Genomic DNA, 22,754 nt, shown 5'->3' with positions numbered 1-22,754 from the left:
AGGAGCCCGGAGGAGCTGCTCCTGCAGCCCCAGCCCTCCAACGGGATGAGGAAATGGGCGTGCACAGGGTTCAGCCGGCTCCTTCCTGGGGTTACGTGCCATTCTTAGGAAACGTGGCTGCCAAGGCAGAGATTCTCATGAAATGTGGCTGCTCCTCCCCATTCAGATCTGCAATGACACAGAACGCCCAGCACTGCAGTCGAAATGAGGGGCAGGGACATAAGAGCTTTGGATCATTTGGAGGAAACCAGATGCCCACCCCATCATTCCACCCACTGGCGACACCAGGACCGAGCAGCCGGCCCCGCCCAGGGAGGCTGTGCCACACACTGGTTGGTGCATCTTCTCATCGTAATAACTAGGACGCGTGTGCTGGAAATCTGACCAAGTTACTGGCTTTATAAGTGGAAAAAATATCTCTCCATATAAATATAATAAGCCGTAATAGTAAAAGATCTACAGAGTCGGAAGGAACCCTACAGGCAGTCAGCGGAGGGGTGCGCAGTGAAATGAGTCCTTTTGGTTTGCTCGCGGGGGAAGGAGGTGGCAAGGTTGGCACAGCGAGGCGTTGGGAGGTCCCCGTCCGGATCCTCTCCGGGCTGAGCAAGGAAACTGGACTGAGCCATGGCGCCCGGGCCTGGGTGGCGGGTCGCGGTCCCTCCAGCGGGGCAGGAGCGGGTCCCCGCCAGCATCAGCAGCCCAGTGCAGTGCGTGGTCCTGCCGGCTGCTATAACCTCGTGGATGTGAGTCTCTTCATGCCCCTGCGTTGAGCCAGGCTGGACGACAACACCGGCTCCAGCCGTGGGGCCTGAGGGGTTCTGTTGAGAGCAAAGTATGTGGCGGCCATCGCGCCCTGCAAAACGAAGGGAGAAGCCTGCTGAGCATGGTGCCCACCTCCTGGGAACCTGGAGTAGGCACCTCTCTGAGTCTGTTTCCCCTCCACACAGCGGGAGGGGAAGACCCCTGCTGGGCCACTGGAGTGCTGAGTGCAGTGAGCTGGCTTCTGTCCCCAGCACACTATGGGGCCCTCCTCCATAAAAGCGACTTTGCTCTCGTTACCGCGTCCATCTACCACCCCATGCCAACCTCGCACTGTGCTTGTGACTTGGGGTAAATATTTCAGACTCGCATGGAGCCCCCCAGGATGAAGTCAAAGACCCCCACTTCTGGCAATGGGGCCAGGTCTGCTCTGCGGCCTGCTGGGTCTAGAGGAACACAGCCGTGACAATGGCCAGGGTCTGTCCACCCCCAGCTTTGCCATTCTGAGGAGCCTGGACGGACATGTGTGGCTGGGTTTATCCTGGAATAGCTCTGAAGCCTTGGGCTGGTCTAGAAGGGGCAGCTCCTAACTGCATGACCCCAAGGCCTGCGTGGCTGGGGGCAGTCCACACTTCTCAGAAGAGGGGTCCTACCCCGAATACAGGGCCACCCGTGAGATGATGTGATCATCTGTAGAATAGGAGCCTCGGCAGGGTTTATGTCAAATATTGGAGTGTGGTACCAGGGGCCCACGGTCTCACACATTCTACTGAGATGAAGGGCTCACAGGGAAGTACTAACATCGTAACCTAAGAGGTGTGTGTAATGTTTCTGGAAGGCTGTACAAGACGGGATGGAGCAGCTTGATAAGCAGCCCTAATGTGCTAATGTGGTATGTTGCCACAATAGTGGATCTGATACAAGACTGGCCTCAGCCCTCCACGGGCCACCCTGAGACCTGGGGGTGGTGTGGCCTCAGTCCTTCTGCACGCAGGGCTCCAAGCAGCCACCACCAAACACGTGAGGTGGGACCTGCCTGTTCCTGCAGTGTAGACCCCCCCAGCCCTGTGGTTGTCCATCAGTCTATCTGGATGGCACAAGAGGGCACCAGCGCATCATGACTGAGGGGACCAGAAGCCACCGCCCTGTTCTAGGTCAGTTCAAGGACACACGACTGCAGGGACTCGGAAGTAATAGCTGTGCCACAAGGTCAGAACAAATAAGGTTGGGGGCTGTCAGATGGCAAGGTCTACCATGACACATTAAAGAAACAAGCAGCTACTCCGTGGGTGAAAAGCTCTTGATCCTGGCAATAAGACATCCTTGCTGACGTCTGCTCTGAGCACTGCTGGGCGCGTCCTGGTCTTTGCTCCATCTCCAGCCTGGTTCCATGGCCCCTAGGTCTCAGGACACCAATTTAAGAGGCAAAGCCAGGTTCCACGCTGCATGTGCCATGGGAAATCTATTAGGAATATTAAGTGAGAGAGCAGCGTGCAGAGCTGGGGTCTGCAAACCAGGGCCCTTGGGCCCACCCAGCAGCCGCCTGTTTTTGTAAAGAAAGTTTTACTGAAATGCAGCCACATGCATCCACTTAGGAATTGTCTAGGGCTGTTTCTGGGCTACAATGGAAGAGTTAAGTAGCCGAGACAGACATTTGGCTCAAAAAGCCTAAAATATTGATTGTCTGGCCTTTATGGAGAAGTCTGTAGACCTCTGGTCTAGAATCGAGGGCTTTGGAACCTGGAGTTGGTCCAGGCTTGAGATTCCCTCCCTCTGCGTGTCACATCTCTTTCCATCTCTCTGTCTCTCTCTCCTCCTTCCCTCTCTATCTCTGTCTGTCTCTCTCTGTCTGTCTGTCTCTTCTTCTCCCTTTCTCTCTGTCTCTCCCTCTCTTTCTCTCTCCCTCTCTCCCTCTGTCTCTGTCTCTCTCTTTCTTACACGCACACAATGAAGCTGTTAAGGAATGTTAACAGAAGTTGTAACTTACGGAGTTTTGTGTGTCACTGATCGTAGCTGGCAAAATGTGTAAAAGTAAATAAATTAGGGATACCTATTTGTGCCTGTTATTGGTTCCCTTTCTGCCTACTCTGACTTCTTTAGGTAAATTGCGAGGGATCAGAGCAACTTTTCTGGGTCCCCCCCCCCACCGTTTTAGTCTCATGACCACCGTCGGTACCTTAACCAGGTGGACGTCTTGTCTGCTGAGCTGGTTTTGGGATAGGTACTCCCTGTTCACAATCCACGGGTGTTTCAGGACTTGCACTGCCGTCAGGCGCTGCTGAGGATCCACGTGGAGCATCTTGGATACAACGTCCTGTGAGGAAGGTGAGAGGGGAGGAAGGGAGATAATTATAATTGGTGCTGGTTCACAGAGTCTTGCTGGCAAAATTCCTTTTCTCTCCCTTATGGCAAAACCTCACCACTGCTCTGAGAGCGAGTCTTTGCATTTTGGGGTCAAATGTTTACTTTCAGGTTTATAAGTATGTGAATGGTTTTTAAATTTTAACCAGCACCAACTTAGCAGTTCACCCGGGGCTTGTACTGTATTAAAGATTTTATGTCTAAAGAGAAACCAAACGTGGAAATGTTAATGATGCGTGTAAGTTACTGAATACTATGTTAGTAAAAATGATATCCTTCCAAACAGAGAAGTTGAAATAATGAATATCCCACAGATATAAACCAATTCATAACAATGTACATAGTTGCATTTTTATCAGGACTATTCACAAATATTTGCTACAAATAATCACCAACCACAGAACTGACACTCTGTAGCCATCACGTATGTGCAACGAGCTCCTGTCCCAGAGGTGATTCTCTCATTTGACTGTAAAGTCCTAACACTAAAAACTCCTAAAATTGACTTGAAGACAGAGGTCCACTTTACATGTTGCAACACACATACGTATGTGTACATATGTATACACATACACACAATCACACCTGTGATTTGCATCTGCAGAGCACTCATGAGAGCATCTTCACACGTGATGTACCTGTCCTTGGGAGTCATCAGGATCATCTTTGGGGGAAGAGGGCGAATATTATTTTCCTATTTGTAGATAAAGATGCTGATGTTTATAGTTGTTGACGCAGAGCCCAGGGAGACCCACGACGAGAATCCAGACTTTTCCACTAGCCTACTCTCCTCCCTTTAGTGTTCCCACCACATTCGAAATGAAATGAAATGAATTGGAGTATATGCGTAATGTGAAGTTGAATTACTCAACAGAATTTTTGGTCATAAACCACAATAAAGAAATACTATGTACTAACACAATATCCTTTTTCTATAGAGCAATCCAATGCCATTAAAAATTTGATAATATTAATCTTGGTAACTTCTGGAAACAAATATCTCTTGGAAGTATGGTTGTTGTCATTTTCCAGGTGTAAAAATGAAAACTGAGACATCCTTATTGACTTGCTCAAGACAGTGCATGCTGAATGCAGATAAAGTAAAAACATAAGAATCCATAGGCTTTCCCTGTTTTTGGAGTACTGAAGGTTTTGTTATATGGTGAGCACAGAGAGGGAAAAAGGCAGAGAGGGAGCGAGGGAGGGGAAGATATGGTGGTGAAGGGGCAGGAAGAAGTTGGTAAGGTCCTGGGAGGCCCTGAAGCCCTCTGCCCACAGCAGCGACCTTGGTAACGCATCCTTGTCCTTGACTTCCCAGACAACTTCTCCTTGTCCCCAACTTTTACTTCAGAGATCACCTCCCAAAGAAACCACCAGCACCCAAGTCCTGCTCTGAGGCTCTACTATGGGAACCAGAAGTAAGACAATTCCCATACCCATTTGACACAGAGTGGATAGAAGGGAGCACTGGGAGTGTCAGGCTCTGACACATGGGAAGTGCTCACTAAATGCCAGCTGCCATCACCTCTGCCATCACCTCCACCATGACCTACGCTATCACCTCCACCATCTCCTCCACCATCCCCTTGGCTACTTCCTCTACCGTTTCCTCCACCATCATCTCCACCATCTCCTCCATCACCTCCACCATCATCTGTACCATCTCCTCCATCACCTCCACCATCATCTGTACCATCTCCATCATCTCCTCCACCATCATCTCCACCATCTCCATCATCTCCTCCACCATCTTCTTCACCATCATCTCCTCTGCCATCACCTCCATTGTCTCTGCCACCACCTCGATCACCACCACCTCTGTCATTTCCATCACTTCCACTACCTCTTTCACCATCACCTCTGCTATCTTCTCTATCTCCACCATCACCTCCATCAGCATCTCTGCCATTTCCTCCATCATCACCTCTGCCATCTCTTCCACCATCACTGTATGAGGTCACACAGTGATGGTGATGGCAGAGTTGGGATCAGGACCCAAGATCTTCTACTCTTCTTCCAGCCATTTTACATTAACACACGAAGTAGACTGTTGATGTTGTCTCTTGCTACTGGTTGGATTATGATTCACTTTTTGATTAGAGAAGAATTTGATGATCTGAACGAAAAAAGACTAAGTCTGATGGACCAAAGAAATAGGGCTGGTCACAAACAGTGCAGCTGCAGAGAAGCCCAAATGCAAAGTATTTTAAAATAACAGAAATACACTTCTATACCAGAGCTCTACTTGATCAGTCTGCGAACATTTGGGGAAATCCTTTTGCAATGTCACTAAAAATGTGATGAATAATTTTATGTGTCCATTTGGTTAGGCCGTGGTGGTACCCAGTGTTCGGTCAAACACCAGTCTCGATGTTTCTGTGAAGGTCTTTCTTAGATGAGATTAACATTTAAATCAGTTGACTTTGAGTAAAGCAGATTATCCTTCACAATGTGGGTGGGCCGCCTCCCATCAGTCGAAGGTATTAAGAAGAAAAAAAAGACTGGAGTTCCCAAGGAAGAGGGAATTCTGCCAGGAGACAGCCTTCAAACTCAAGCTGCAACATCTACTCTTCCCTGAGTCTCCAGTCTGCTGGTCTACACTGCAGATTTAGGACTTACCAGCCTCCACAATCATGTAAGCCAATTCCATAAAAATAAACCTCTTTGTCTCTGTCTCTTTCTGTCTCTGTATTTCTATATTTCCATATACGCATACAACTATTGGTTTGATTTCTCTGGAGAACACTAATACACCAAGACTATAGAAAACGTGAATAGTGCTATAAAATTTTTGCGAAAACAATTTATTTTAGCTGAGCGGCTTAAAAAAATCTATAAGGATAAAATATGTATATTATTTATGTGACAGCTGTCCTCCAGCTTCCTCACAGATAAAATGGTTACTATAGAATCTCCATACCTAAGAATTAAGAATATTGGGAAATGAACTCACCTTGGCTGCATCAGATATGGAATCCCAATTTCCCCCAGAAAGTGCATATTTCCCACTGCCAATCCTCGCCAAAATCTCCTCCGGGGTATCATCTGGTCCATTTGCAAAAGGGGTAAATCTGGGCAATGAGAGAATTGATGATAATGAGCTTCCATTTTATAGTCCAAAATAAAGTTCACAATTTGATATTGCCACTTTGTTGTTAAAAACAAGAGCTTTTCCATTGCCGTTATGCTCCAAATCCAGGATTCGTGGTAAAGCATAATTTATTTCTTAATGCTACACCCATTTTCCTACACGGTCAATGCCGTAGGTTGATAAGGCAAGTGAAACAGCTCTGTGGACCCAATGAGGAGCCCTTCTGGACCATTTCTGGCTTCCCTGCTGACTGTGTGTTAGAGTGGCTTGCCCAGTGATTTGGTCTCCATGTTGATACTGTGCTATAATGATGAGAGCTGAGATGTGAAGTCTGAGAGATCCATGGGTTCTTTGATAAATTAATTTTTTGAGCCTCAATTGCAAAATGGTAGAATAATATACTCACAGGGCTCTGTGGCAGTGATAGGCACAGACACACATAACATGGGTACAGTACTTGTCCTATTGCTAGTGCGTGACAGATGTTTGTTCTGTCACCCCATAGCACAAACCAGGGCATGTCAGTCTCTGCCTTCCTAGAAAAGGAATTACGTGCGATTCTAACAGCACTTCCCTTAGTGGCAAAGTTTGCGACCCTTGTTTTATGGACAGGCAAAGCGAGCATTAGAAGAATGACAAAGTGGGCCATCAGGAAGGCACTGCGAGGCCTCCCTTCGTGTGGCAGACCTCCAGGCACGGCTCCAGGCTCAGGAGCTGCTCTCCTTTCACTGCGGACACTAATTACTCATTTATTATGAAACACCTCATGAAGGCCACAGAACACTGGTGATTCTCATTCATTCATTCATTCTTGCCTGCTTTGCCATAGGAAACAGCACTGTAGGATCTAGAGCACCCTTCTCTTTTCCCTCCACTCAAGTATTCATGAAACTTAAAAACGCTGGGGACCAGTGGATTTCTTAGGATTCTAGATCTTCCTGGCTGGAAGCAGCCTTAAATATTATGCAATGATCTCTTCTCATGCAAAAGTCGGGGAAGTGAGGTCAATAAAGACCAAGGATTCAGCCCAGGAGCAGAGCTCATGAGGGACTGAGCTCAGGTTGGAAGGAGATGCTCAGATGGCAGACCCGCCCTCTTTCTACAATAGCAGGTGTCTCGTGTGTCTTGTGGCCACCAGAGTCGGTCACAGAGCTGTTAACCGGCTGCTCTCTCCAAGATGCTGTCTGACCTTGAAGATTTTATGGGTACTTCCTGGCTCAAGAGGATGTTTTTAAGGAAAGATGGTGAGACCTTTTAAGAGAGTGGGTTCGTGCAGAGGAGAGAATGTGGACACATGATCAGAGGCTTGGGCTTTTGTTCATGAGCTGCATTCTCTAGCCCCAGTTCCCCAATTCTGGGGACACATTTTAAAGAAAATGCATGGCTAAATTTCTTATCCTTGTTCTCAGGTGTCCTGAAAGGCACTAAGGAACTCTGAAAGAGTTCACTGAAGACCTGTGAAGGTTTGCCCACACCCCTGCACTGGGGACAGCTGTAGGGACCTCTGCCTCAGGCAAGAATGCCACTGAATACTGCCATCTCTCTGAGAGTTTGCATTACCCCGCCAGCATGGTGTATAACAGGATCCCCAAACTCCAGATGTCACACGCCGCATCATAGCCTTGTCGCTTCAGGACCTGGGAGGGAAAGAGTGGAGCACAGATAAGCACTTTGTGAAGAAAATTCAAGCTCATGGTATGTTGTTCTGATGGGACCATGAGCACAGCAGGGTGGGGGTATGGGGAATGTCTTCAGGGAGACCGTCATTTATTTATTTTTTTTATTCTTAATTTTTTTAAGGTATGTTTTGTGGTGAGGAGGATTGGCCCTAAGCTAACGTCTGTTGCCAATCTTCCTCTGTTTTCTTTTCTCCCCAAAGCCCCAGCACATAGTTGTATATCCTAGTTGTAGGTCCTTCTAGCTTTTCTATGTGGCATGCCAGCAGAGCATGGCCTGATGAGCGATGTGTAGGTCTGCGCCCAGGATCCAAACCCGTGAACCCCGGGCCACTGAAGTGGAGTGTGCGAACTTCACCACTTGGCCACGGGGCCAGCCCTGAGATTATCATTTATTAAGGCAAAGGCCCTCTAATGCCCTGCAGTAGGATTTACCAAAGACTAGCACACACACGGGGAGCCACAGCTCTTGAAGGACACATGGCAGATAGATTGAAAAGGAAGCATTTAATTTCTTAAGGCAGAAGAATTTTTTTTATTATATATCCATAGCATAAAATTTACCGTCTTAACTATTTCTAAGAGTGCCATACAGCGGCATTAAGCACATCCGCATTGTTGTGCAACCATCACCACCATCCGTCTCCAGAACTCTTTCATCTTCCCAAACTGAAGTCTTTCCCCTTTCTCCCTCCCTCAGCCCCTGGCATCCACCATTCCACTTTCGTCTCCATGAACTTGACTCCTCTAGACACTTCATATAAGCAGATCACACAGTATTTCATATAAGTGGATCATACAGCTTTTGTGTCTGGCTCATCACACTTAACATAACGTCTTCAAGGCTCATCCATCCAAAAAGGACGGGATTTCCCTCCTTTTTAAGGCTGAATCATGTTCCACTGTACAGATGGACCACATTTCGTTCATCCATTCATCTGTCTATGGACACTTGGTTGTTCCCACCTTTTTGGCTATCGCGAATAATGCTGCTTTGAACGTGGGTGTACAAACAGCTGTTCTTGTCTCTACTTTCAACTCTTTGGGGTTTATATCCAAAACTGGAGCTGCTGGATTGCATGGTGATGTTTAATTTTTGGAGGAATGGATAAGACAGAAGAGTTGTTGTGAGTCCCAGGATGACATCCTTCAGTAGAGAGCAATTCTCTGATGTATTCATAGTTGAATAACAAGAAAGTGAGCAGCATGCGTGCTCCTGGATTACTGTAGATCATTAGATTTAGCATCAATGTGGAGTCAGGAGAGCTGCATTCAGTTTCCTTAGACATGACAGCAAGGATTCCAGCCTTTCCTCTTTGTATCCCTGACACCATGCACTGTGCCTGGAGCGTGGTAGGAGTTCAACCAAGCATATGTGAATGAACCGAATGTTCATTGTCAAACCCTTTCTTCATAGTTCACTAGCTGGGCAATCTTCGAAAGTCACTTCAACATGCCGAGCCTGTTTGTTTTCTTAGCCTGTGAAATGCAGCTAATAGTATCTACCGTGTCCACTTCACATGGTGCATGAGGATAATAGTAAGAAATATTGGTAAACAGCTTTTTCTCTTTTTAAAGATTGGCACCTGAGCTAACATCTGTTGCCAATCCTCTTTTTTTTCCTTCTCCCCAAAGCCCCCCAGTACATAGTTGTATATTCTAGTTGTAGGTCCTTTTGGCTCTGCTGTGTTGGACACCGCCTCAGCATGGCTTGATGAGCGGTGCTATGTCCGCACTCAGGATCCAAACCAGTGAAACCCCGGGCTGCCAAAGCAGAGCGCGTGAACTCAACCTCTCAGCCATGGGGCCGGCCGCAGTAAACAGCTTTGTAAACGGTAAAGTAACATACCAATTTAAGGCATTCCATAATCACTAAAATCTCTCAGACAGCTCGTAGACCCACCACTAGGTGCCAGCATGCCTTTCTCTTAGGACTGGCTGTTCGCTCTATTGCGCCCATGCCCGCACAACTCTGGTACAGTTTCATCAACAGCCAGAAGGATGCACACAGACTCTAATGTCTGTTTTCATTTTCCTGACCCGTCTCCACCCACTCAGCAATGGCAGCCTCTACCGTTCCAGTCTTGCACTTACGATCGTCTCCAGTTTGGTTGCTCTTCTGAAAAGCAAGAAACTGGACTTGTCTTCATAAACCTATCAGTGACTTCAGAACCTGATGGGGACAATCCAGGAGCCTGGGAAGGGAGGAGTGTTCACGATGCTGCGGCCGAGGTTCTTGGTTCTCTGAGATGAGGGGCGGGAGCAGAAAGCCCTTAGGATTTACAGGAGCTCTCATCTGCCAATCACTAGGGAACCCTATTGTTAAAATCCATAGCTGCTGACTTGCTTCTGTCATGGAAAACAATCAGGAGTAAGAATTCTGGCACAAAGTCCATAAACTTTGCTGTCTCTCTCAGTGCCATCGTAGGTAGATTTCTGATCATAGATGACCCCTTAGCCCCCTTCCTGAATATAGGAGACCGAAGGCACAATTTCTCACTGTAACTCCTAACAAATATGTAGATTTAATCCACCCAGTCTACAGCGCCATGACAATTTTACAGGAAAACGTCACCATTACAAATTTTACAAAAAGGAAAATAAAATGATAAAATAACTGTGTTTCAGCAAGATCAGTGGCTGATTCAAAAAAGACTGAAGCTTCTCATTCTAACATCACTGCTGAACTAACTCAAAATGCCTCTAATCTACCCAACAATCTGGTTACTTCGCGAGTAGGGGAGAGCCCGCGCCCTCTCGGGGGACTGACAGCCTGTCTCTCCCTGGTTAACGGATCTTCTTACCTCTGGGGCAACGAAGTTTGCCGTGTAGCAGGGTGTCATCAGCAGCCCATTCTCGGCTCGCAGCTGCTTGGCAAACCCAAAGTCACAGATTCGGATGGATTCGGGGTTTCCAGACTCATCCATGTACAGTATGTTACTCGGCTTCAGGTCTCGATGCACGACCTGTAAAGGCAGCAGGAATCACACCTAACTCGGGGGCCCAGAGAGGAGCAGGAAGGAGAAGGGGGTACACTCCCAAGATAAGGGTTTATTCTGGAATCTGTTATCCTGAGCAGGTCCTGCAGCAGGAAGCAATCAGCTTGGATGCTATCCCTTAGAGGGGTCCTCCCTTCTCTCTTTCTCTCCATTCGGGGACCCAGTACAAACCCTTCTGACGGTGAATAGAAAATTTGAATGAATGAATAAATAAGCAGCTATCCAAGATGAGGGAGCAGCTTGCTGGGGTCATTACATAAAAGGAAATGGGGTGAGTTCAGGTAACACGAATAAAGATTTCTAAAGATAAGTATTTACCAGGTGCCTGACATGTTCCAAGCAAGGGGAGGTGCCAGGTACCCCTGTGAGTGACGCAGACCAGGAACCTCTGTCACGGGGCATATGACCAGAGGATGAGGATCAAGAAATCGCAGAGAAACCCTAAAGCTGCACCTGCACTGAGTGAGGTGTGGGTGCTCTGGGCACGAAGGACGGGATCAGCGAAAGCTGTAACAATGGCAAGGCCAGTGACACTTCAAAGCTGAGCAGCTATTTAGGACACAAAGCGACTTCTTCTGCAGGGGACAGAGGCCGATTGTCAGAACATGGGCGGGCGTGCCTTCCCGCAGCTTGGAACCTGCACGTCTCCATTGTCCTGTTGCAATCCAGTGAGAGGATGTAGGAGGGAAATTAAAGGGCACATGCAGGCAGCTGGCTTGGTTTACAGAGGCCCTGAGGGCAGGGACATGAGGGAGTTTGGTTCCAGTTCCATCTTTCCCCTCGTTAGATAGAGGCAAACCTGCAAAACCATCATCCACAGGGCTTCCTCTCGAGTTTGACTGTCCTGGGAAAACCAGGAGATGCTTAATACGCCCGACTGCCAGGTGAGCACACAAAACGGACCCGTGGTATGGTCCTGGAGGAATATCCTCCTGTGCAGAGGCGGCTGCATTTTAAAAGCTATGACCACAGGCACACAGCTGGTCAAGGAAGTAACATGTGTATCAAGAGAGGTGCTGAGAAGAGCTGAGGGCAGGAGAAGAGGTGGGGAACCATGTGACTGCCTCCTGGCGAGGCCAAGTCTGGGCTGAGAGCTTGGAGTCTGGAAGCCAAGTGCCAAGTCGGAACCCGGCTCGGTCACTGCCTCTGTGCATCCTTGGGCAAGATGCTTGACCTTTCTGTGCTCTAGTCTCCCCATCTGCACAATGGGCGTAATCCAGAGTTGAGGACTGCAGAAATGAAGAGCTTAGAGCAGTGCCTGGAACGTGGTGGGGGCTATGTGAACCTTACTATTACTGCCTTTTTATTGACAGTATTCCTGTGTGTTGGTTAAAGAATTCAATTTTAAATAGGGCAAGTGATGAAAATTCCAACACTCCCCTTTATCAAGCCCAAAGCATTTTTTTTGCTATAAGTGGGCCAGGCAGATGTAATTTCTTTACCGGGCTCCTGGATTTACTATGTGTACAATGATTTTAGACACAAGAGGGATGATTGTGATACGGGAAGAAGCCAAGGATGACCTGAGTTCCCAGCTCTGAGCTCATGAATCCTCCTTGATTTCAGCTTCCCGTGTCCCGTGTCCCCTCTCCTAACGAGGCAGCTCTGGGAGAGGGCGGTCTTACCCCCTGGGAGTGGAGGTAGTCCATGGTCTTGGTGATGGTGCACAGGACATCACTGGCCTCCCGCTCTGAGAAGTACCTCTGCCGGAGGATGCGATCCAGGAGCTCCCCACCGCGCATCAGCTCCATCACGAGGTACACGAACTTCCCGTCGTCGTAGACCTGGGAAGTCGAGAAAGGAAGGGCATGCAGACCTCAGGGACTATGCAGCCACTCATGGCCACCCTGCCCTTGCAGGTCCCTTGTTCCTGGGAAGCAGAGGCAGCTCCAGAAGGGGCAGAAGGGGAAGTCAAGAAGCAGAGCCTGGGGTCACAGTGCTCCCCTGGGAGTAAAAACAAGACTTCTGTAGAAACTGAGCGAATGGCCATTGTAGTCATACCAGACGTGACTCTTCTTAGGACAAAAACAGCTTTAATAATCTGCTGCTAAGCAGGGAATGAGTCAGCGAGGCCAAGAGCTAATAATTGCATGGATGGGATTTTAGCTGAAATGAATCCTGGCCCTGCCCTGGCTGCCTGAGGGAGAGGTCCTCAGAGATGGAGCACGTGGATGCAGCAGCAGCTCTCCGGGGCAGAGCTATTCCAGCTTTAATGTGCATATCACCTTGGAGGGGATCTTGTTAATGGTAGGTTCTGACCGAGCAGGTCTGCATGGAGCCTGACCCTGCATTTCTGACAGTCCTCTGGGCCTGGACAAGACGGAGCAGCCAGCCCCTGGAGTCCTGACAGGAGCGGGGGGCTGAGTCAGAGCGAATTTACCAGATTGCCGTTGTGCTTTTATTTCAGAAAAGCAATAGAAAAAGAGAGCTTTTCCCATACTAGCTTCAATCTAATTAACTTAAAAACAAAACTATGCTCTGCCTCTTTTCATGTCACGCTGTGTGTGGACCAATTGCCCCGCCTGTGGGTGCCCAAGCGTGGCGAAGAACTTGATGGAAATGGAGGAAAGCACCTAAATACGATTACTTTTGTTAGTTTACAAATCAATGAATTTTCAGAACAAGTTACTAAAATAATTGGCCTGACTCTGAACTCAAGAAAACATGGAAAGTTAATCTTGGCGTTATTTATTTCCAAGTTTATGAACTGAAAGCCTCTACTTTTGAGAATGTACACATGAGCACATCATGGATTTGGAATGGCTCATCCCAAGCATAATAAAAGTGTCCGGAAATGCTTAGGGAGCATTCAAATTAGTTGATTTCGCTTTGTGGATCTTCACACATACATAAAGAACAAAATGGCAAGGGAAGTGACCTTGCGTGGAGGTGACTGCAACCCAATAGGAATCAAACGAGGCTGCAGTTTAAGCTTTGTTCACATAAGGAATTTGTTTCAAGATCTCCCAGAACTGAACTGGCATTTTGAAGGTCACCTACTCCAGGAATTTACGGGGCCCGAAGGGAAATCGAGGCAGCCCCAATATCTTGAGGGTTTGGGTTCATGATTCTGGAATCATTCTGGAGTTTGGGGGTAAAGATGGAGAGGAAGAAAGCCTTTCTCCCTTCCCTGACCCCAAATACTCAGACTCTGGGCCATTATGGTATGCTGTGGCGCCTCCTGACGGCTCCTGTGGCTGGTTCCTGCCCCTTTCTTCTCCCAGAGAAAGGAGCACCAATCGCCCGACAGAGAAAGCAGAGGAAGCATTAAAGAGCAGCACAGCCAGAACTCCAGATCCGGAGTCTCAGATCTGACCCAGCCCAGCTCATCAAGTCCACTCTCTCCACCTCTGTCATATTTAGGAAAGACGAGGAAAAATAACACATCTGGATCAGAATTCACACCAGCTGTCTTTTCCTCTTTTATTCAAGCACCTTACGTGATTTGGGAGGAGTAGAGGCTGTGTGCTCTCAACGGGGATGCGAATCAACGGTCCAGCCGGAGAGGCTAACCAGCTGCCGTGTGATTCCAAGAGCATGCGGGAGAAGCCGGCTTCGGCACGTGCTCCCTGGACGCAGCGAGCAGTGGTCGAACCTGCAGAAAGCTAGCTTTCGGTGCCAGTTGAAGAAACAGAAAGCACAAGCGACACGGTCGCTGCATGAAGACCACTTACGTCTTTGAGGGTGATGATGTTCGGGTGCTGGCCGTACCTCAGCAGAATCTCAATCTCTTCCGAGGGGTCTCTTTTGCTCTTATCGATTATCTGGAACAAACAGCATGGGATGAGGCTTGGGCCCTTTCTGCCTCCTCCTCCCCTCGAGCTCGCGCTCAGTCAAGATAACTCATGATTGCCTAGAAATTCATGGCAATCCATTCTTTCCCAACCTGCATAAGATCAACATTTTTAAAACAGAGGGTACAACCTGTCAGATATTAGTTTTAAGATATTACAGGGTTGAATGGAGAAGGGCGGGTTTGGGGAGCTCACGCAGGCACCACCCAGTAAAGGAATATGCTTTTCAACCACCATGGGTGGCTCTGGGCTCGGGGCCTGCGCTCTCTGCTCCATCCAAAATGACCCTCCTGTGAGGTCAAGGGCCTGGGTCTCACCAAGGACACCGGGCTGGCATGGATGCTGAATCTGCTGCTGTGGCTTACACATACAACTCTCTGTCTGGTTTCTATCCCTTCCATCACTCAGCATTTGTGTCCCATGTCTTAGGATAACAGATAAAATCATTTTACCCCATGAAAACAGATGGCTTCTAATGACAGGGTGTCATGAATAAAAGCCCACCTTGAAACAGAGAGTCATCTGTTGCTAGATCATGGCTAAAACCTCTGGAAGTAGCTTCATTATGCCCTTGCCCCTCTTTTATGGGGATGGACCTGGTGGCGGTAGTGGACCCATTCATATGAAATCTCCAGCACATGTTGGAAACGACATTCAGTATAGAAGAGTCGTTCATACTGTTCTCGTACATTAGTTCCACCCAATTTTATAACATTCACTATTTGGAGAATGTGCAATCATTTTACTTCTAGAGTATGATGGAGGTTTGCTTTCAATTTCTTTCATGTCAAAAACTCTAAGTGGAACTCTGCATAAAACGCAACCTCTTTCCTTTAGATGAACAAAATGCTTGGGTAGCCTTCGACCCGCTGTTGGCGCTTTGCGCTGGTCACCCTCCCTTCCCACCCTTTCACTGTTATGAAAGATTGCCATAAGGCCAGTTCTTCTCTCCCCATCTCTATCTTCTTCTTTCTTCTCTCTCCATCTTGGTCCACTGCCAAGCTCTGACGACATCAGTGCCCTGGGGTTGTGAATCCAATGACACATGTTGTCCAACAGGAAGAAAGTTCGATTCTTATTCTTGACACAGCATTCTTCTCTTCTTGCTACATTTAATTCCACTAAAGTTTTCACAATGAGACCAGGATTACTTCTATCATTGAAATAAGCCAACAGATAATGCAACCTTCTAGAGGAGAAACGTGTGTGTTTTATTTTTGCTTGAGGAAGATTGGCTCTGAACTAACATTTGTGCCAATCTTCCTCTATTTTGTATGTGGGATGCCACCATAACATGGCTTGATGAGCGGTGTGCAGGTCCGTGCCCAGGATCTGAACTGGCAACTCTGGGCCACCGAAGTAGAGTGTGTGAGCTTAACCACTACACCACCGGGCTGGCCCCAAGAAACATTTTTAAAGGCTCCTTCAATGGGAAAGGGGTTTCTTAATATGCTGGTGCAGAGCTGGCTGCTGGGAGGCAGATATCTATGCTGCTTGCATTGCATGTTGACCAACAGGGTTCTGGAACTCTCTCTGCCCCAGCTGCCTGCAGGGACATGGAATCTTTATGAGCTGTGATCTTCTCTTTGCAATTTGAGAAGATTAAAATGCACTAGTGGATTTAAAAAAAAATTAGTAGTATATTCTTTTTTTTCGAATAAAATTTTGTGATAAAAGAGATGTCTTCTTAGCATAAATCTGTTTTATCACCCTCACAGTGGAATAGGGTGCAGGATAAACAAGAAAGAGGAAGGCTTTTCTCTACTGCCAATGGCCCTGGGGGCAGGGCAGGTGGCAGTTACTGGACCAGAGGAGGGGCTGCAGGGAGAGGGTGTCCAACAGGAGCTGGGGGCTGTGGCAGGGGAAGGCTCATCTTCCTCCCCCCTCCTCCCTCCTGAGGTGTCTCCCCGTGGCAGAAATCACATGAAGCCAGAGGGCAGGCAGGGGGCCCTAATGGCCAACCTCCTGGCCTCCCAGCACAGGGAGGTGGGGAGGAGGGTTTGCACAGGAAATGAGACAGTCAGCCCGGAAGGGAAGTCCCCTCTAGCACTGTGGCAGAAGCAGTTTCTTACACCTGTCCTTCTGGCTTTCCGCCTTTCTCCCCTGGTTAGGGCCATCTCAAACCCAACTTGAGCTGACATGGGTCTGACACACAGCTGCAAATTCTGTTCACACCCAGTGTTTTGATCCTGACTGGTGTCAGCAAGTGCTGTCTGCTTTTACCCACAAATCTTTTTTTTTTTTTTTCGCCAAAGGTAAGAAAGAAGAGTGCTAACAGAGACACTGAGCAGTGGGGCACGATTACTGGTCCCTAAGCACAAAGCCGCAGTCTGTGCTGGGGGATGGCAGAGCCTGGAGAAAGGTTCCGACGTTGTTGAGACACGTCAAGGAATGAATTTCTTCTTTGTGGGGTCAGTTTCTCGGGATTGTCATTGTTAGACTTGCTTCTAGTTCAAGCAAGTTCTGGTGGATCGAGTTCCTTGTTTTGACAGTAAAATCATCTTATAATCTTTCTTATGCAGCAAAACCCAGGGAGCATTCTCAGTGTACATGTTCATGAACAAGGCTTTCTCTGTGTGTTGAAACTCAGATAATAATGACAGGGGCCAGCCCCGCGGCTGAGTGGTTAAGTTCACGCGCTCTGCTTCGGCAGCCCGGGATTTCATTGGTTTGGATCCTGGGTGTGGACATGGCACCACTCATCAGGCCATGCTGAGGCGGCGTCCCACATAGCACAACCAGAGGCACTCACAACTAGAATATACAACTGTGTACTGGGGGGCTTTGGGGAGAAGACGGAGAGAAAAAAAAAGATTTGGCAACAGATGTCAGCTCAGGTGCCAACCTTAAAAAAAAAAAATAATGACGGACCACAAAGGATTTGAGAGGAATGGTCTCGCTCTCATTCTCCTCTGGCAAAAGCCACAGAGCACAGGCCACTGCCCAGAGGTCAGCCACACACCATGGCTGGTAAATAAGTCTTTTGCATGTTGCTATGTAACGAGCTTTACATTTCCACTTTCCGTAGGGAGGTTAAGTAGGAATCCCCAGGAAACAAGTCTGGCCCCAACAATGGATGGCAGGCAACAATGATTTTCCTTCGCAGGTGAAACATATAGGAATGTATCAAATACATTTTTATTCCTGGTGGCTGAAGATGGGAACAGGACTGGACGGGACGTCAACACCATTAACACGCTTTTTCTTCTTCCTTTTTGGCATCTGTATTTCTTCATCTTCCTCTTCCTCATCTCTCTCCAGCACAGCACTGCCATCCTGGGACATTGACTAGCTTGGGGAAATGGACTTTGAGGTGCTAACCGAACAAGATGTGGAGTGAACTCACAGGCTTGCAAAACCCCCTGAGTAGGCAGGGTACTACTGCCGACTTGCGAAAGGATCAACACCATATTTGAAACAAGGGTAGGAGAGCATGTAATCACTTGTACAGACACCTTCTCCTGCACAATTAATTTAAACAAATGACACAGAGAAAGAACTCCAAGTTTTCCTGCCAGAAAAAAATTAAAATTTCCATGCCAATGAGTTTTCCTTCTAAAAATAAGGTCTATTCATGTTGAGCATCTGTCTTAATTCCACTGCTTTTTTGGTTGACAAATTACATGCACAGTATGAAAATGAGCACAGAAACACTCTCGCTGTTTTACTCTGTCTGTTGTGAATACAAATCAGGGCTCCTTCTTGGGAGAGCTTGCCCCAGCGTCAGTCGTGCGCCTATCGGCCACACTTTGTCACTAGAATTAAGAATTGGGTGACACAGACTCTTGCACAATTATAAGGATCTCACTTTGTTTTTACCTGATTCTATTGCAAAAGCAAACGAAGGTATTTTTAATACTGTAGCAAAAATATGCAACTGAAAAGAACACGTGGCTGTCTCTTAAGGCACGCGCTTCCCTCCAGGAAAACTGGGCCACTGCTGATGCTGTACGCCCATCCCCTGCAGGAACCTTTCAGACAAAGAAGAAATTTAAAAAGTGGAACTCTGAATGAAGGGGTGTCTGTGTGTTTGTGTGTTTGACGCTAAAATGGGTCAAGAGGAAAAGCGGCGATGACAGTAAAGCTCATTCAGTATCAGATTCTTCAGTTATGTTGTAGTACTTCTTGCTCTAGCTTCTGGTTCTGTGGTCAATAAAATTCCTAAACGGCTGGATTGTCAGTTCCCTGAGTACAGATTTGTGTTCTCTCCTGGAACCCAGAACTGTGTCTGCCATAGAAAAGCGTTCAATAAAAAGATCATGTCAATGAATGAAAGTAACCCACTTACTGGATGGGGGAATCTAGGCAGAGTGAAATGCGTTCTTATAGACAACAAATGCTCTATTGAATAATTGTATTGTCAGCCCTGACAATAAGAAAGCCAACGAAAGGGATGAAGTGGTTTTGAATTTGAAGAAAAGCTCCCAACTGATATTTCTCTCTTTTAAATAACACTTAACCTTGTCACCACCAAGCATTATAATGGGAGTGTGGGGACAGGAAAAAAGCTAGGAAGCATGTCAGGGGTAGCAAGTGCCATAAAGAAAGGTACCCCAGGCCAAGGAGGATAGAGGGACAGGAAAGGAACCACAGGGTGGTCAGGGACCTACAGGGAATGGGGTGATGGGGCCTTGCTGCCTCCTGCAAGGGGTGGGTTCCAGCTGAGACGGAAAGCCACTGGAGGAGGGTTTGGGGCAGAGGTATCATGAGATTCAACGTATATTGTCAAGGTTTAGCTTTGGCTGCTGTGTGGAAGAGATGGTAGAGGGCAAAGATGGTGCTGGGAGACTGTTAGGAAGCTACGGGAAGCAGAGCAGGCAAGAGATGACATCTGCTTGGACTGGGGTAGTGACAGTGGAGGTCGAGAGAGCCGGCCGGGTTCTAGACTGGAGGGGATAAGAGAGAGAGAGCGAGCAGGCACAGGACGCAACGGTCCAGCCTGAGAAACTGGGAGGATGGAGGGGCTGTTACTGTGATGGAGTGTAGGAGGCAGAATAACGGCCCCCAAAGGCGTCCACATGCTAACCCCCAGAACGTGTGAGTACGTTGCCTTTCATTCAGAAGGAACTCTGCAGAGGGGTTAAGCACGTGGAGATGCCGGGATTACCTGGTTATCAGGTGGACTCGATCTAATCGCAAAGGCATGAGGATAGAGCTAGTAGCAGGAGACATGGCCCTGGAAGCAAGCATTTGTAATGATTCCAGGAGAGGCCATGAGCCAAGGAATGCTGGTGGCCTCTAGAAACTGGAAAAGGCAAGGAAATGGATCCTTGCCATGAAAATCAATGAAGACCACCCAAGGGAACAAGCAGAGGCTGTCTACTCAGAGCTGCTGGAGCAGGGGGGTCGTGTGGCAGAGACCCCAGGCAGGCAGAGGAGTGGGGGAGCCTCCTGGTGGAGAGGGGGGCTCAGGAGGACCCCGATGGAGGCTGTGGGCCTGGGGGAGGTGGGGAGGGCATTCTAGAAGTGGGGCTCCGATGTGGCTGGCGAGGAGAGCAGAATCGGCTTTCTCTGGTTGGTCCTGAGTTGGAAGCAGGGAAAAAAATTAGGGCAGCTGTCAGTTGTTGATCAAGTTCCAGCTATTTGGGGCTGATTGTTACAAAAGTGACTGTGCAGCCTCCTGGACCGTGACCAGAGACAGCAGCCTGGCTTCCTGCAAGTCTGACGCAGGCAGCTGGCTTCCTGGGATGTTCACTGTAGACGAGGGGTTGGTTTCCTAGGCAGGTGGCTGCAGGTTGTGGTGACAGCTCCATCTGTACAGATGTCTGACCACTGTCCGTGCGTGTGCTCAGTCTCTCATTCCCTGGAGCCTCCAGAAGGAAGAAGCCCCACTGACACCTGACATTGGCCCAGGGAGGCCAATTTTGGACTTCTGACCTCCAGGACTGCAAGACATACCTGCATGTTGTTTTAAGCCACGACATTCGTGATAACCTGCAACATCAACGATGGGAAACTAATACTTGGAGGAAGACGGAGGGAGACGTTGTGGTGCGAGATCAGGAATCACGTTTGGGCCACAATGAGCTGAGATGCAGTTAGACACATGGGGGCATCGTGAGTAATTAGGCAGACGCAATGGATGTTTATTACTCACGACCCGAAGAACCTTCCTAAGCAGCAAGCCCGTGAGGAGGTGCTCAATGTGGAGAAATCCATGTGTCAGCCACCACCTTTGAGACATCTTCTGAACCATTAATTTAAATATATTAATTTAAATATACGTGTTTCCCGGAGAATGCACATCCCCGCCTGATTCCACCCAGCAGCTGTGATCAGAGAAAAACGGCTGTGCTGATACATGAGCACGGCAGAGCCGCCTTCCGCTGGGACAGGGTGGAAACACCACTATTTCCCCATCTTTTCTGAATCCCTTTCTTCTGCTGGGAGAGAAGTCTGTCCCTGCTATTTTCCTCAATCCTGCACTTTGCCAACAAAACTGCCCCTTCTCTTCCTTCCTTGTCAGTCTAAATGTTGCCTTCTTCCTTTTCTATTTTATTTGGAACCCGCCACCCCTCCTCCAGCCTCCGTGCCGTGTAATATTCTTTCTCTTGGTTTGCGCTGGGCTGGGAAGGTATTTATGGCTCTGATCTCGTCTCCTCAATGTGTGCCTCTTCAGGTGGTGGATGTGGTTTCTTTTGCAGGACCTGCTCTCCAAACCTTCAACCACTACTCCTCACTGCTTCACATTTCCACATGATTTCTATAAAATAAATGTGTTTTCAGATCCTGATGTGAGGATCAGCATCGTCCTTCACTCTCCAGCAGAACAACCCTCTCCCTTAAAGTAGATGTTATTTCTTAAGTCTCAGGTTGGGGTGACCCTCTGCTTTCTCGACGACTTAACATTCTTCTTGGAGCCTGATATCCTGGAGTCGCCTTGAGTGAAGGTTCCCCTGAGGTGTCCCCCATCAGTCTCAGGTTGAATTCCCAACTTTGTCATTGGGGTTTTCAGGATGCAGTTTCTGAAACGTTGCCCAGAGGATGAGCAGGTGGATACAGATAGGAGCCGGGCCTAGCGATGCCTACGACCTTGGAGCAAAGAGCTGAAACATAGGTCAGTAGGGACTCAGACCATCCAAAAGGCTGTGGGGAACAGGCTGGAGCAGCTGACTGGGGTGGAGGCCCTGGATGGAGGGCCTTACAGGGTGCTGGTGAGAAGCCCACGGCACACAGTGGGCTTGCAGGTAAAGCTGAGGGGGCGGCCTTGCTGTCACTCGGCTCTTACACAGCCATGCCACCACCCCACCAGCAGGGAGCTTGCAAGAAAAGGAACTCAGATCTGATTTCACACAGACTTCCACTTCTACCAGGTACAACTTCACCTTCAAGTTTCAGGAACTTAGATGTTTATAAAAACAATGAATTTTTCTTGCAGGTTGCATGATGTATGCTTTAAATTTATTCTGAAGCCCGACTTTACATTCTCAGCCCATCTGATCTGCATGGCTGTCTCATTCTTTCGTGATTTGGGCATCGCAAGATGCATGAGAGAGTAGCTGGTTGCTGATGTGGTGCATTAGGGCTCCTGCTCCTCAGAAGCAGAGAGGCGGTGCCCTGTGGAGGTGAAGGGCACGCGCTCGCATCTGACTGCTTGGATGGGAAGCAGGCTCTCCCATTTACTAGCTGGTGTCCTTGCGTATGTTGTTAACCTCTGGGTCTCTGTTCTCTCAAGCGGACGATGAAAATAATTACATCACGGGGTTCTGAGGAGTCAATGACTTAACACATACAGAGCATTTAGAACGGCATATAGCATACAGTGAGCGCTATTTACTCTCTTCCTCATCATTGTTATACGATGCAATACACAACGTAATACAATTTGCGACATCTGAATTCTATCTAACGTCAGCTGCTCCTGGTCTCATGAGCTTCAGTCATTGGATCCTTTTGCTGCCTATAAGTTTATGAGGTTCGTGTTTTGCAAAAGAGGACCAAGGTGGCAAAATTGGTACCTCAGGTATGTAAGTTAGCACTATGCCTCTGATGCTACACCCTGCACTATATAAAAACTTGAGTCATTAGCAGACACTGTCCAGCACTCTCTCGAGGTACACCCACGTAAGCTTAG

General features: G+C 48.1%; 1 protein-coding gene across 1 annotated transcript in view; it reads right to left on the bottom strand.

Annotated features, from left to right (window-relative positions):
* Positions 1-379: 379 nt before the first annotated feature.
* The window catches only part of RPS6KA2 (ribosomal protein S6 kinase A2), a 173,280-nt gene continuing 150,905 nt past the window's right edge, over positions 380-22,754 (bottom strand). Inside the window, exons 15-21 of the mRNA XM_046669557.1 lie at positions 14,561-14,650; positions 12,512-12,670; positions 10,692-10,853; positions 7,772-7,848; positions 6,074-6,191; positions 2,936-3,073; positions 380-853 (exon numbers count right to left, since the gene is read on the bottom strand). Coding sequence (XP_046525513.1) covers positions 728-853; positions 2,936-3,073; positions 6,074-6,191; positions 7,772-7,848; positions 10,692-10,853; positions 12,512-12,670; positions 14,561-14,650 — 870 coding nt within the window. The 3' untranslated portion in view covers positions 380-727. The remainder of the gene's footprint in view (positions 854-2,935; positions 3,074-6,073; positions 6,192-7,771; positions 7,849-10,691; positions 10,854-12,511; positions 12,671-14,560; positions 14,651-22,754) is intronic.

The sequence above is a fragment of the Equus quagga genome, chromosome 8 (genome assembly GCF_021613505.1).
Source record: "Equus quagga isolate Etosha38 chromosome 8, UCLA_HA_Equagga_1.0, whole genome shotgun sequence".
Taxonomy (NCBI): domain Eukaryota; kingdom Metazoa; phylum Chordata; class Mammalia; order Perissodactyla; family Equidae; genus Equus; species Equus quagga.
Note: the sequence above shows the minus strand (reverse complement) of the source record. Positions and strands in the feature narration are given on the sequence as shown.